At 54.7% G+C, this 14,837-nt stretch overlaps 2 protein-coding genes across 2 annotated transcripts; both read right to left on the reverse strand.

Annotated features, from left to right (window-relative positions):
• Positions 1-2,615: 2,615 nt before the first annotated feature.
• Positions 2,616-8,994, reverse strand: VOLCADRAFT_108496 (uncharacterized protein; the record flags this gene model as incomplete). Its single annotated transcript, XM_002959108.1, has 11 exons — positions 8,820-8,994; positions 8,497-8,523; positions 8,185-8,336; positions 7,226-7,302; positions 6,276-6,337; positions 5,768-5,824; positions 5,002-5,141; positions 4,494-4,595; positions 3,871-3,955; positions 2,884-2,987; positions 2,616-2,693 (listed from the first exon to the last, which is right to left on the reverse strand). The coding sequence occupies exons 1-11, from the start codon at positions 8,881-8,883 to the stop codon at positions 2,616-2,618; spliced, it is 948 nt and encodes a 315-aa protein (XP_002959154.1). The 5' UTR covers positions 8,884-8,994.
• A 3,387-nt stretch (positions 8,995-12,381) lies between these two features.
• VOLCADRAFT_108497 (uncharacterized protein) lies at positions 12,382-13,582 on the reverse strand (the record flags this gene model as incomplete). Its single annotated transcript, XM_002959109.1, has 3 exons — positions 12,382-12,780; positions 12,831-13,165; positions 13,432-13,582. The coding sequence occupies 3 exons, from the start codon at positions 13,580-13,582 to the stop codon at positions 12,382-12,384; spliced, it is 885 nt and encodes a 294-aa protein (XP_002959155.1).
• Between the last annotated feature and the right edge of the window lie 1,255 nt (positions 13,583-14,837).

Consider the following 14,837-nt stretch of genomic DNA (forward strand, 5'->3'; position numbering starts at 1 on the left):
CCATCAGCTGCGATGCATGGCTGGCCATACAAACGTCCAATAGCGATAATAATATGCCGTCGTTCCCCATCCATGCTGCTGCTGTTGCTGCTGCTAATCCACAAAAAATTCGACTTGTTTGAAGTCAGACTTCCTGGTTTGGGATAAAGCCGGTCTTAGTTAGTTACAAGTTACAAGTTCCGCACAAGTGCGGGGTCGTCCAGTATATTATTGCTCTCGCTGGCGCCCACCTGCAGCCCATATCCGTATTGCCACTGCCCTCCCTCCCTGAACCAGTGATTTATAAGTATTGAATGGTCAACCTGCCCGCCCTCAAACAAACTCTCGGTTACCATCTGGTACCTAATAAGGCGCATTACTTCAAATTTGTGCATACTTCCGCCGTGGCATATAATAGGCCTGCTATCAAAAACCCTATAGTGTATGTTATACAGTCCAAGTTGGACTCATCAGACCTATCTGAAAAGCCAAAACAAGGAACCAGGAGCAATGTGTATTCCACAAGCCTTACGGCTCGACCCAGTTTGCCTTTGGGGGGGATGCTGCAGCAGCAGGTGGCCTGCCGGGGTATTATACATATATAGATACGGTATTACATACAGAGCGCACAGAGGGCGGTGTTACGTACCTAGGGAGGAGCGGGTATATACCCCCGCTGCGGCACTGATAGCCATTATTGAAGATGAGAAGCACGTCTTGGTGGATTGTCCGGTGTACGGCGAACTTCGCCACCAGATGGCGAAGTTTGGCAAATTAGATCTGACATGAAGCGGGAATCTGAACACCTGGCGAAGATGCTGGAACGTATGTGGTCCCACCGCAACTCCATCGTTCCCTTTATTTCGTTAGTTTACTTTATCACTTGCTTTATCTCAAGTGCGAAGTAGCCTGGTGCATATCGACGAGATCTGGCAGAGCCCTTGCTTGAGCCCTCGGCTCGTATTGGGGGGTTTGCAGGTATACCTCCACGACCATGTAACACACACACACACACACGCACACACACACACACACACATTAAGACGAGACGGAAAGACGGTAAAATGAACGTGACACTAAAACGTCGCCAGCTAAAATGAAGGCAGCCGGCCAGGGGGCTGCTCCGCCCGCCTGGGTGACGGTGAGGCGGGTGCTACCTGCGTTCTACAATGCAATATCATCATCACATTAATATCAACCACAGCCCCCTGCGTCTTGTGTTGTATTGTGTTGTGTTGTGTCCTGTTGCAAATAACGCCTGCCGACATTAACAAATCACACCGACTGCGAATGTGTTGTGCACCTGCCGTACATACATACACCCATTGCGGTCGCATCACTCTGCATGTACTCCTGCAGCCTATCCTCACAGATACCAACAACAACACCACCGAACTGTTCGTCCAAGCAGACATTGCCACGAAACACCCAACTGCAGCTGCAACCGTACATAGCTAGCACACCATCTCACACACATACATACATACATACATACATACGCAGACCGATACCGATACAGGATTAGCAGCACTAGTTCTTCCAAGCTTAATCCTTGAGAAGGAGTGTGTGCACCCGCGCCGTCAGTCAGTGCTGCTGTGTGCTAAAATCCGTACAAAGCAGTGCCGCCCATCACTTTTTATCCCCCGAATTACGACTGAATGGGCAATCGCGCGGCGTAAGTTTCAACCTAGAATATTTTTTTACTCACATCACACGCGTATTCACCATCAATAAACCGACGTAACACTTCCTGAAATGATCTCGAGCACCGTAATTTGGTAAACCGACCTTGAACCACACGCCTTCCAGCAACCCATGCAGGACTATTATCATTTTATATTTTAGGTTATAGCGCGCGCGTAAAGATTTAAAGGACAGAATTAAAACTATGTATTCCGGAAGCAAGGAGAGGCGCGTCTACAGGGCGACCGAGGGACACTCCCCTCCGCGGCCCTCTCACCCGCCCACCCGCCCGCCCGGACTGCGACTCTCCCTCATTCCCTCCCCCATTCCCTCCCCCACCTCCATCTACTGCCCCGGGAGTGCTCGTACGTACGTACGTACGGTCGAGGGGCGGTCCCGTACACATAGCAACAACTGGATAGTTCTGCAGCAGAGTTACGCAGGGCCCCCGGGCCCCCGGGTGTCGGGGCGATGAAAGCCAGCGAAGTAACTCATGCCGCTGGCGGCTGTTGCCAGTATACAGACATGACGACAGATGGACCGTAAAATCCATCCGTACGTGCATCCGTACATACATAACTTTATGAGAAAACGACGCACACCAATGCTCTGCAGGAATTGCATTATCGGCTCAAGGGCCGGGCAGGGCCGCTAATCGCAGTCCTTAATAGCAAAATATAATGTAGAAGGTGGTGGTCGGTAGATAGAGACCCGACAACATCCCGCTTGCTATTAACCAGCCAACAGGCTGCGCAATAGCCAGCAGCCGACTAATATAACCAATAGCTGAAGAGGATATCATATTTTGTCTTTGGAGCTGATCACTCAAGCACTTGAGAAGCACTCGGGGATGCGTTCCAAGCAGCCGCACGGGGGTGGCACCGAACGACACCTCCGGGGCACACACACCAGGCGGCGCCACCAGGGGCTGCAGGGCACCGGGCGCCTCCAGATCAACTCCTACGCCGCTCTCCGTACGCCATGCACGCCACCGCGAACAGAGTTCCACTTTCACACGGCTCCAACGTAATCTGAGCAGCAGGGGGGGAGTGGGGGCGCGTGTGGGACAGGCGTGCGTGTTCCGTACAGCGGTGTGGGCATGCCCCGGGGCTACGGGGGGGGTACGGTGTACGGTGTACGGCCCCGCTCATCCTCGCTGACATTGATGCTAAAGCAGGCCGTGCCCCCCCCAGTAGTCGTCCATCTGCCGTACGTACGTACCTTGATATCCAGATCTTGAATAGAAAGCGCAGAGCCGACGGGCGACACCGCGGCCACCCAAGCGGCGACCTTGTCGGGGTCGAAATCACCGGGGTTGACAGCGGCTGGGTGGGGAAGGGGACGGAAGGAACGGAAAGGAACGGGAGGGGAGAGCGGAAGGGAGAGTGGATTCAGTTTAGGGGTTATCTTGTCGTTGGAATTTCGGAAGCAGTTTAACGGGGGAAGCAGGGTTTTCCCGTTCGCGCATTTTTCGAGTTGAACACAGTGCCGTGGAGGGGGGTGGGCTTGTGCGGTGATACCCCTTCCTTGCGGTTGCTACCCCCCCTGGACGAGCCCAGGAAGGGAGAGGCGGGGTTGGGAAGTGGTCTCGAGAGGCTGTTTGGCGTGGTGTGGTGTGGTGTGAGCTCTTTGCGCTCTCTTTCGGTTTGAGGCTTTTTTGAGCTTGGTGACCTCCCCAGCCCGGGGTGACTTGTCGGGCTGCCAGGTCCTGAACACGAGCTCTCTCGAGATGTTTGGTACATTCGGTCGGCAGGAAGAGCCCCCCAGTTGCGACTTCGTTTCTGTTAGGAAACCGGCGAGCATAGTTCCCATCTAGCTGGAGCGCCAACCCCCGGAGGGAAGCGCTGATGTGTGCCGGCCGTCGTTTCCCGTGCGGCCTGACCCGGGGGCGGAGTGCACGAGACTAACCGGCCGTGTGCACCCGCCCCCTGCGCTGTGTTTCGACCCCGGGCCCCCGACTTTTCAGCCCACAGTGTAATCAACGTCATACATACATACATATACACGTCCCCATAGAAAAGAGCGCCCACACGGACGCCCCTGCATCCCCCCCTGCGGATGTCTTCTGGGTTTGAAGTTTGAAACTCATGGGGCATGATTACACACACATGCCCCCACCCATGAAAGCCCTAAAATCAACCAAATTGCCTCCCCCCCACATCACATCACATCACAGCAGCAGCAGCGGCAGCAAGAGGGGGTGCTCACCATCCGGGATGTTGAAGGGGACAAAGGAAACCTGGGGAAACACAATCGCAACGCCGCCGTCGAAAGGCTTTGGCCAATCCAGCAACTGCGGATTTGAAGGGGGTTATTCGTACACAAAGGTCACAGGCCGTACATGTCCTCCCCAAAACAGATCAATGCAGACAAGGTGGTAAGCAATTCCAAGAGCTGCAAGAAGGAAGACAGTTATAGAAGAGGTGGTGGTGGTCCCACGGAAAACAGCTCTACGCGAAATTTAAAGTTCTCGCTCCCCGTGTTCCCCGTGTGTGTTCAAGATGCGACCGGGTCATGTAAGCAGCCAGTGACAGTTCCTCCCCCGGGGGGGGGGGGGAAATCAAGGACGGTTAGTAAAACTCGTTATTCGTTATTTAAGGACACCTAGCGAACACCCTAAGGAAGCTAATCCGTCAACTAAACAACGGTCAAACGGAAAAAAAGAACAAACTGACAACCGGGAAAACGTCTTTCGCACATGAGGAATACGAGGGTTGACCCTGGAACGCACATGCACCCCCATGTATGAATATACATACAGACAAACAGCTACACAAAAGGGGCAAAACGGGCGGAGCGAAAAAAATGGGAAACGTCGCTCAAGGACGTACCTGTGAACAGGCGATATTGCCCAACTGAAACAGGTCGTATTCTGGCACGCCGTCTGGCAGGCCGCACAAGGGAGCCCACACTGAACTGCCGTTTACAATGACCTGCCGTACACGAAGTCAGCGGGGTACGGAAGGAATGGGTTAGTCACCCAGACCCACACCCAACGTGGCTCTAAACCCACAAACCCCTAAAGCCGTACAACCCGTAAACCCTACCACGCCCCATCGTTCCTCCCCCGTCCCCACCCCCAAAAGCCCCACAGGGCCCCACCCCGCAAATACTCCCCCTCCCCCGCCCCCTCCCTTCCCCTCCCCTCCCTTCCCCCCTCCCCCGTCCCCTCCCTTCCCCTTCCCCGCCCCTCTCCCCCGCCCCTCCCTTCCCCTTCCCCGCCCCTCTCCCCCGCCCCCTCCCTTCCCTCCCCTCTCCCCCGCCCCCTCCCTTCCCTCCCCTCTCCTCCGCCCCCTCCCCTCTCCCCCGCCCCCTCCCCTCCCCGCTCCCCCAACCCACCTGAACTTCAAACCGGCCGTAAAAGCTTCCCAGACCGTTACCATAATCGGCAAGGTTGGGCTCCACCTCCCCGACCGCCCGGGTGTACTGGTTCATGTAGGGACCGTAGAAGCGAATGCTGTTGGAGACGGCGGGGGGAGCTGCGGGGGAGAGGGGAGGGAAGGGGTTTGTACGACCGGGCGTTGAGAGGGGTGTTGCGATTCCCGAACGAATCAACCGGGAGGGCCTGATCGCTACAGGCATGTATATATGTATGTATGTATCTGTACGGGGGAGAAGTGGTTGTGGAGCTGCACAAATACACACACGCAGGTGGGTGGTGGCCGTTCAAGGCACCGATGACAGTTCCCGGATCCCGGATTCAAAAGTGGCAAGAGGGGGGATCGGTGGCGAAACCCCCGGGGGGGGGGATGGGGGAGAGAGAGAACGGAGAGTAGTAGCGGCCCAGCTGTGTGTTGTGGTGGAGGAGGAGGAACAAAAATAGATCTGCCCTATATGCCCCATACTTCTTTTGCCGTACTATGTACTACGGACAATCACCGCGTACTTTGCCCACTGCGCAACCAACCAACCAACCAACAGACAGCCGGGGATGTTCGCCCAGGTGAAGTCAAATGACGCAGCTGCCACCGCTGTCACAACCGCCGCACTGGTAACCAACCGCTACAGCCCACCGACAGCTAACTGCCAACTGTTTTGCAACATCCAACTGTCTTTCCACTGACCAAAAGGACGTCAACGAACAGAACAAAAGTACATTAGGTACCTGGGGGAGGTGACGGCGGACTCGGAGGTGGTGGGTTCGTAGTTTCAAAGAGAGTGTCTGTAGAGTGCGGGGCAGCATCCGCATCCGGGGGGGGGGGGTTTCGTTGGGTTTCGGTGGGGGAAAAGAGGGGGGGACGGAGGGAGGAAAAGGAAAAAAGGGGGAAGGAAGAGGCGAAGAAGGGGAGAGAACCGTTTCAAATGTTAAGCAGTTCGGGACATTGGTGATTTGTCCACCCGGAAGACATCCATTTGCACCTAGTCAAGAGCGAATATCGTATTGTTGGCCTCTTGGTTGGCCGTTCGTTTATCTGTTTGTATATCTGTCTCCTCACCGGCGTAATGACGTTACATCACAAGCTATACAAGCCTCAGCATCTCCCCCCCTTCTTCTGACCAACTGACTAAGAGCAATTCCAATCCCAATCCTATCTCCGCAACCCTCCACCATACCGTACGACACACATGCGTACGACATGTACGTACGACACGGCTTACTAGCTCATACTTACGAGAGCATTCGATTCCCACGAAGGGCCCCCTGGAGTCACACGGTCCCGCCTTGAGATAGCAACTGTACGGCGCGGTCCGTACGGGCGCCGCTAGGGTGCCGAATAAGGGGCTGAACAACTCCCGATCTCGTGCTTGCTGCAGCGCAGCGGATTGGCGCAAGCTCCTGCGGCCGCCGGAGCCCGAATAAGTTGGCGGCAATGGCGCTGACGGCGTCGATGGCGGCGGAGGCGATGGCGGCGGAGGCGATGGCGGCGGAGGCGATGGCGGCGGAGGCGATGGCGACGATGGCGGCGGGGGTGGTTGCCGCAGCGGCGGGGGGCTCCTGGCTGGCGGCGGCGGGTTGAAGGTCCGCGGGTCGCAAATGATGGCGCCCACGTAGCGGACCCCCCTGGAGCACCGGACGAGGAATTCGGATTTCGGATCGTTGTATCCCAAACAATAATAACAATAACAACGACAAGGTGGTTGTTCGTCGGTTGTGCAAGAGAGCGAGCGTATTGATGGTGCGGCTTGGAGGGATGGCAGCAGTAACGCGGGGGGGGGGGAGGGGCTAGGCGGTGAAAGAGGGGAGAAATTGCCTCGCTATGAAGACTCGCTATGAAGGACTTACGGAAAAGGCGCGAGGGAGGGGAAACACGTGGGCTTTAGGGGCATTAATACCTGCATTATTACCTTAGGGTTTTAAGACCCTCCTTGAAGTTTGAACTACGGAGGAGACTACTGCCAAACTACTGCCAAAGCAAGGACAGCCAGGCTGACCACATTGATGTAAAACCCAAATTCCCAATCACCTTCGCCATTCCGGCCGCATAGCAACACCCACAGGATGGATCTCCCCCACCCCCCACCCCCCACCCCACCTCCAACCCCAAACCCTGCTCTCCGCCCTAGGACCTCCGAGAACCCTTCTCTCACTTCCGATCCCAAACCCCGGGAGCGCTTCACTCACGTTTCGTTCTTACGGTACGCAATCAAGGGGCTGTAATACTTCCTGCCGTACGTGTAGTTGAGCATCCGGCACATAACCTACGTACACATCCGGAGGAGGGGGCGGCGTACGGCACCAACACCACCAACACCGACATGTACGGTATCATCAGATGGGATCATAAGTGACATCGAAGGAAATTGCGAATAATATTAATTACTATTATTACAATTATAATATCGAAGTAATAATACAAATAATAACAAAAGTAACCACGACGGTGGGTAAAATAATCGACGTGGAGTGTAAAGAAACGGGAGTCATATGGGGGGCTACGATTACCCCTGTGTGAATTGAGCCCTGTGGGGTGTTTCCTCTTTCCCCCCGCTATATGGAGAGTTGGGGCAGGCGGTCGGGAATAATGGGGGGGCCTTTTTCCGATCTAAGAATGGCGGGAAGGCGTCCAACTGGCCGCCGGAACTGTCGTGGGCGTTTCAGGTGGTTGACCCCTCAGGTGGTCCCGCCCCCTCACCTCAACCCCCTTCAACACCCCGCAGAGCCCCGGACAGATGAAACATGAGGAGTACGACACTTCCCATCCGTGTATGTCGTACAGGACACAAACACACAGCCGGCAGCACATAGACACCCACAAGCTAACTCTCCAACTCGCTTGCCCGGCTACCGCCCAACGTGCCAACAATCCTGTACGGCAGCTGCTAACTACTCACTAACAAACCCGTACAGTGGCCAACCACTAGCCGGTAATTATCAGCACAGTTTGTTATCGTCTCCCCGGGATGGTCGGAACTGCCAGCCAAGTTATTATTAGTAAATATACAACCAACTGCCAGGTATTGTAAATAACCGACAATCACCAACTGTCGCCACCAGGCGCCCGCCATGCTATACTGTGGTGCAGACGCCACTTCCCGTTGTCTCCCCCTCAGCCACCGCTGACCGTTTTACTACTCACTCACCAGTGCGTCGTTGTCGCTAAAGGAGGGGCTATCACAAACAGGACTCCAAGACGGCTTCCCTGGAGTAGCTGTGAACCACGCGTCCACAGACGACACCTCAAGGCGGCCTCTGGAACCGCTGTCGCCGGAGAGGCGGACACCATTCCTGTTGCCTGTACATTTATATGAAGTATAAATTTAACAAGCATGCAAATTGATTTTCGATTCTGACGCAATATGCTACTAGAGCCTTTGCCAGATGAAGGAAAAGCGAAGCGGAGACGCCTTGCGTGGTGTGGAAATCCGCGCCGTAATTAGGTTGGTATTACTTACGATAGCTTCTCAGTGTCTGTGCCTCTCCTGCAATTCAACGGACAAGAAGCCGGCATGTTAGGGCCTGTTCCTCGTACGCGAAAGCATTAGGGTGCTAATTTGCCACGGCAGCAGGATGCCGTGTTTGCGTGACTTCATATGCAGCAGTTTAAGTACATGAAGATAAATAAACTCCCTAAGGGACAATAGCAAGCTGCGCAAGTCAATGGCGTTGGTGTGCGAGCGCCACGGGACCAGGGCGGCTCCTTCTAACAACTATAACAGAGGCAGCTGGCTGGGATTATTTCTATTAAAAGGCAGCATGTATCGCGCTTGCAACGTACCGAAGTCAGGCCCCAGAAACAGCACCAGAAGTAACACACTTGCAACTAAATAACGCGGCTCCATCCTCCGCAAGGGAGTATAGATATCGGGTAATGTAACCGAAAGGCGATGCTGCAGCTCAAAGACAAGGGCAACCTGGAATCCTGGAATGTTGGTTAAGAATCCTTAATCCTGACCAAAATTAAGCAATAACCAGGTATTAAGACGACGCTTTTTATACTTGCTGGGATGTTGGAGTAACTGTGGACGTACATGTGTACGAGCGATCGCAAGCTTCCCGACACCGCCAAGACTTGTCGCCCATTAGATATGTGTCTCAGTTTATTCTCGCGAATTCATTGGCCTTAAATGAGGCGTGTGGTGTGATGATGTAGGCGTATCTATTTCCGAAAGCTGCCGACGCTTCGGCCGACCGGGCGAGCGCCTGCGCGCCTCCTAGCCCGCCAGTTACATAACCACCTCCCATTGTATTATGTCGCAAAAATATGTTCCTAATATTATGCACAACATCTCAAATGGAACATTGCCTGTTTTGCCTCTCTACTCCGCTAAGAGAGAACACGCATTCTTCCCTTGACTTCAGCAGATACCGTCCGTCATAACATAAAGACGATCAAATTTGAAAAGCTCTGCTGTGAAGAAACAAGCTAACGGGTGCCTAAACTGTTCGTTCGTACAAGTAGAAATCGGCGCCCGGGTCAGTAGCCTGATCAAAACATCTGCCATGCCGCCAATCCGCTGCACTGTCCGCTCGCCCGACTGCACGCTCTGATAAGGAGCACTAGCAGCAAAGGGGTCGTTGGGGGAGCGCCGCTGATTGGACCCTCTCCCGCTCCCTCTTCCAAACCAATCCGCTCATCAGGAGCAGTCTCCGGGACTACTTGCGCAACACGGTCACGCGTGCCCTCAGGAGCTGAGTCCAATGTTCTATCTAGCGAAATCGCACGGTAACACCGGAAGAAAGGATCCCGGGTGCACAAATGCATGGGCTTGGTGAGCGCATGTACCGCGGCGCGTGCACGTGGAGGGTTATTTACTTGGTCGTGACATCACTACGCTCCGGGTTGAGTTGTTTGTAACAAGGGCATGGGTTGTGTGTATGTGCATGCTTCTTGTTACACGGGACCGACCGCGAGCTGCTGCTGCTGCTGCTGCTGTTGCTGTTGCTGTTGCTGCTGCTGCTGCTGCTGCTGCTGTTGCTGCTGTTGCTGTTGCTGCTGTTGCTGCTGGGTCGCCTGGAAATGGAGGCCTATTTTTGGTGGAGCATGTCCGACGACCGTTGGTAGTTGGGCTTGGGGTATACGGGGTATTGCTTAGCAGGTTGTTGGCAGGACAATGGTAATTGGCGCTTTGCAAATGCGGCGGTTGGGAGCCCAGAGGATTACTATAATCGCGATTTGAGTTTCCCTGTACAGTTGCAACACAATTTTCGGGGCTGCGTTAACTTGCTGTGGAGCATTGCGCTTGTGTTTCGTTGTCATAACTTTCTTTTCTCCTGATGGGCCGTGGATACGGACGTGTGTTCCGGAGAAATCACGGCCTTGGCGTTTTGGCAACGTAAGTTTGACTCTGTAGCACAGGATAACAACAATGTTTCTAGAGCAGTCTGAAAGAAAAGGGTTGAACTGCTACAGGTCATCGTACTTTGGGAGGTAATGACCCATACTTTGCACATCGCGCTTGATAACAAGCGATAACCTATCCTCCTCTTACCTTTGCATGTCTTTTATAATAGCAGGCAAGAGCAAAAACGCAACCGATCTTTTCATTTCCGTGATACCTTGGCATGTAGCACTACGCCTGGTACAACCCTGCAGCGCTCTGCCAGGCAGGCAGGTGTACCAGCAGTTGATGTGCAGCTGGACAAGTCAATATCGGCCTGAAGAATATCAGCTTCCCGAAGCCAGGAAAAATTCACAGTAACCCGATTTGACTGCAGGCCTGTTGCAGCGCTTGTCGACCACGGCGGCCGAGTTGGTTTCGAAGCAGTTCGAGTCGTACCCACACATATACGGATGAAATGAAGAGGATTACAACATTACTTTAATTTTTTTCTCAGTGTAAGCCCCGCCCGGAAGCACCTCCTGGGATGCTGCGCCCCTTGTGGGGCTGGCGCGGGTCTGCCTGCCTGCCTTCCTGCCCGTGCATGTCGGCAAAATATACTGCGCCAGAACAATTGCAAGTTCTTAATATAGACACCTTTTCAAGTCTTACTTTGATGGTGCTTTCTTGCAAAGCTACGCGGTTCTGTTAAAGGCACGACGATTGTTCCTTTACAAGGTGAAAATCGCGGTCACAGATTTTGAGATTTTGATCACCTAGCGCTTCACCTTATGCCCAATTGCTTGCTGTCAGTCAATTCTGCTTGTACTAATATCGCGTGGAGCTTTCTAAACGTGCATAGTCGTGGTGGAGTCAGCTATCTATGCCTGCGCGAAGCCAGCTGCACCACCATCTAACGTCCACACGCCACGCTTGCACGACCATCTAACGTCCACACGCCACGCTTGCTGTTAGAAACACATGGCACCAAGGGATAGCTCATGTCACGATTGTGCTCTGGCGTTTCCGTGCCCACCGGTGTCTCCACATACATCCCATGTGTGAGCGGCGGCCCTAGGCACAACATGACAGATGACAACATATTCCAGCCGGATTGCCTTCCATTTGGCAATCGCCGTGCATTAAATTAAAATGTTCTTAGCGAGCCGATTTTTGCCAACCTGTAACTTTCGTCAGGGAATATATTAAGGTTTCCAAAGCCATTTCAGTTTGGCCTGGCAACACTTTTTGCGGAACCCGGGCGGAGACGCCGAGATGCAGACGGGCGCCTCTGTTGGGTCGCTTCGTGGCGGGGTCTGCTGCTACAATAACGAGCGGTTACCGCCGCGCGCATTCGCTGCTGCTGTATCTACGCGAATACTGCCAGGCCAAACCGTCTTTACTTCCTGCCAGAGTCTCAGGGACCTGAACTGCATCACATCCCTAAAACGTCAAATTAGATCCTGGGCGTAACAATTATGACGAACCAGCGCAAACTTTGAAGAACCGGCATGGACTCCCCTTGGAATGGAATGAATCTTGTAGATTACCGCATATTATAGATGTGTTCTGTGAAGGTTGCAGGGCTGCTCGATAAGTTGCCACAAAAGTCAACCATTACCGGTACTGCCGCCCGCTTCACACACCCCCTCCCGGAGTGCCTATACCCCGGAGTGGAAGTTGGCTAACTACGAACTACGGCGAGGTCAGGAGCACCACTTGAGTTAATTATTGCTTTTCTTGATAGCTTAAATATTGCGCAAAGCGGGCATGGTATGGTAGATGGAAACTGTGACTGTCGGACAGAGGTCACACATTTACATAATGCCAAATGAACGGGCGACAGAGCCCACGAGCCTGCATAGCTAAAGAAACGTTCTTGCTTTAACTAGTTTAGCAAACGGCTTCACGCGCGGGCACCTCCGACTTCGACCTGGCCGATAATGATGACAGGACTTCTCGCTTCGTACCCGCTGGCACCGGTGTTGTGTCCGTGTCAGCCAGCAGTGCCCGTCGTCCTCATGCCTCCGCTTCAATCGGCATGTTCATCGCCCTCCCAATGGATCCAATTAAGATTTTAGTAAAGCCCGCCTGTCCAATCCGCTGTGGACCGCTGTCACCTACGCCCCCGTCCGTGCCCACAACCCCCACTCGGAGACATTGCCGACACTGGCGACAGCGACACTGGCGACAGTGTTGCAAGCCCGACAAACGTTGGTGGTTCATTGCTGATCCCGTCACCACTACGCCCCGATCCTGAGAGCCACTGCTGTAACCCGGGACCTGCTGTGTGTGGTGCACCCCCTCCAGGGTTTTGTCTCCACGCCCACTTAACCAGAGCGCCCCGCTCGTCACCCCGCCGTGTAGCTGGTAGCTGCAGTCCATGCCTCCGCCGGTCATGAGCGGGTCACCGTGATACTGGCCCATGCCGTACACACCAGCGGCCGTGAATACGCTGCTGGCCCCACCATCCACTCTGTATTCATCTCCGTATTCCACTGCAGTCGATCACGTAGCTGTCCCAGGCCATGCATGTCACTGGTCGTGAAACCCCCATGGCCACCGCAGCAGCCATCCGACTGGTCCCCGCCGTATCCCCTCCCGTACAAGCCCCATCCGGGGCCCGCGCTGCTGTGCTGCGCCGCCAGGCCGGTCGTCGCTGCTGCCGCTGCCGCAGCGGTGACTGGTGCATCGTGATAGCCAGCAGCCACCGCCACCACCGCAGCAGCCACCTCATCATCATAGCCACCCGACTGGTCCCTGCGATGATGCGCCAAGTCATGGGTTGTGGGCAATTGAGCATCTGCAGATGGCAGCCTCCCGTATAACAACCGATGGGGTTGTGCACTACAGTCGGCGTCAAACAGCAAGCCCTCCTAAAGCCGGTGCTGTGCGGATGACGACAGGAACAGGACGGCAGGAGTTGAACCTGCTTGCTCCAGGGGGAGTACCGCCGAGCGCCCCGATTAGGATTCGTCCCTTTGTATATATCAATTGGTGGTGCACCCATCCATCTCCGCTGATGGTTCCGGTCACCCGACAGCCCTGGTTTGCCTGTACGGACCTTACCCCGCACCAACAGCACGCCTCCCGGGTTCCCATGACCGGCAGTCTGAAAGCCATCCAGCTGGTATGCGCCCTCCGGCGCCTTGTATCCGAGGGCCGCGTCCAGCCAGGGCGCAGCCCTGGCCATTTGCTGGGTGGCGCAGGCCGCGCCCATCTCGTTGAGTCCGTCGGCCGAGCACTTCCATGACCGCCAGCCCAGCGCCTATGATCTATCTGCAATGGATCGACCCTAGACAAACCGTTTTGGGGCTCCTGGAGGCCCATAAAGCGCGGACCGGGGCATCATGCGTGCCCTTCTAGTCGACCACGCAATGTCTTCCACGTGCTATATTCCACAACAATCCTATGCGTTTCGGTGCTTTTGGACGGGTACGAAGCGAGAAGTCCTGTACAGCTCCGAGAAGGCCAGGCCAAAGTCGGAGGTGCGCGCGCGTGAAGCTCTTTGCTAAACTAGTTTCTTTAATAAACGTTTCTTTAGCTATGCAGGCTCGTGGACTCTGTCGCCCGATCATTTGGCGCGCTGAACAACAAAAACATGGTAAGCTAACCAGCTTAATGCGCGCAATAAATGACGGCCTGAGGACATGGGCCGTTGCGAAAGAGTTAGTCTAACAGTTACGCATTGGGCCTTACACCCAACCAACCCAACTTACTTAACGCAAGCTCGCATTATGTAAATGTGTGACCTCTGTCCGGCAGTTAGCCAACTTCCACTCCGGGGTATAGGCACTCCGGGAGGGGGGTTGTTCGTAGCCGCCCAGATAGGCCACCGTCCTGGTGTAGTATTCTGGGCACATCACGGGCAATCTGCATCCGCCAATCTGTACTTTTCTGAAGTCGTGATACACCACCTGGATCCAGGAGGCCGGGCCCTAAAGGGGCTATGTGAGCGGCTCACTGCATCAAGCCTGATTAGGACACAGCGGTTCACTTCAAACAGGGGTGCCAACACCCTCCCCCACACCAGACCAACGCCCACGGGGCTTGCCGGCTTGCCGTAGTAATAGAGTGCTGTGCGTGGATGATGCAGCTGCAGCTGCAACCGAAACGGGCATTTTCGCGGATATGGTGAGTCCAGCCCTAATCGCTTTTCGTTAAGCAAATGTAAACGAATGTACATACAGACAAACTGACAGACAATCAGATCCGCCGTCGCAAGCCTTTCTGTCGATGCGCAGCTGCTCCACACCCTGCTGTAGCGGCTATACAGATCCAGGATTATGCGTATGAGAGAGAGAGAGAGAGAGAGCTCGGGCCACAGGCAGCGGATCCTAAACAAGCAAGGGCACTGTCGGGGACTCCATCGGGCTCTACTCTCGCCCATGTGTGTCTGAGCTCGAGGACATGTAGAATGTGTGGATTACCGGACGAGCCCCAGAAACCTTCCGAGACCAAAACCTTCACGGCCG

The sequence above is a fragment of the Volvox carteri genome, assembly GCF_000143455.1.
Source record: "Volvox carteri f. nagariensis unplaced genomic scaffold VOLCAscaffold_126, whole genome shotgun sequence".
In the NCBI taxonomy this organism is placed as follows: Eukaryota; Viridiplantae; Chlorophyta; class Chlorophyceae; order Chlamydomonadales; family Volvocaceae; genus Volvox; species Volvox carteri.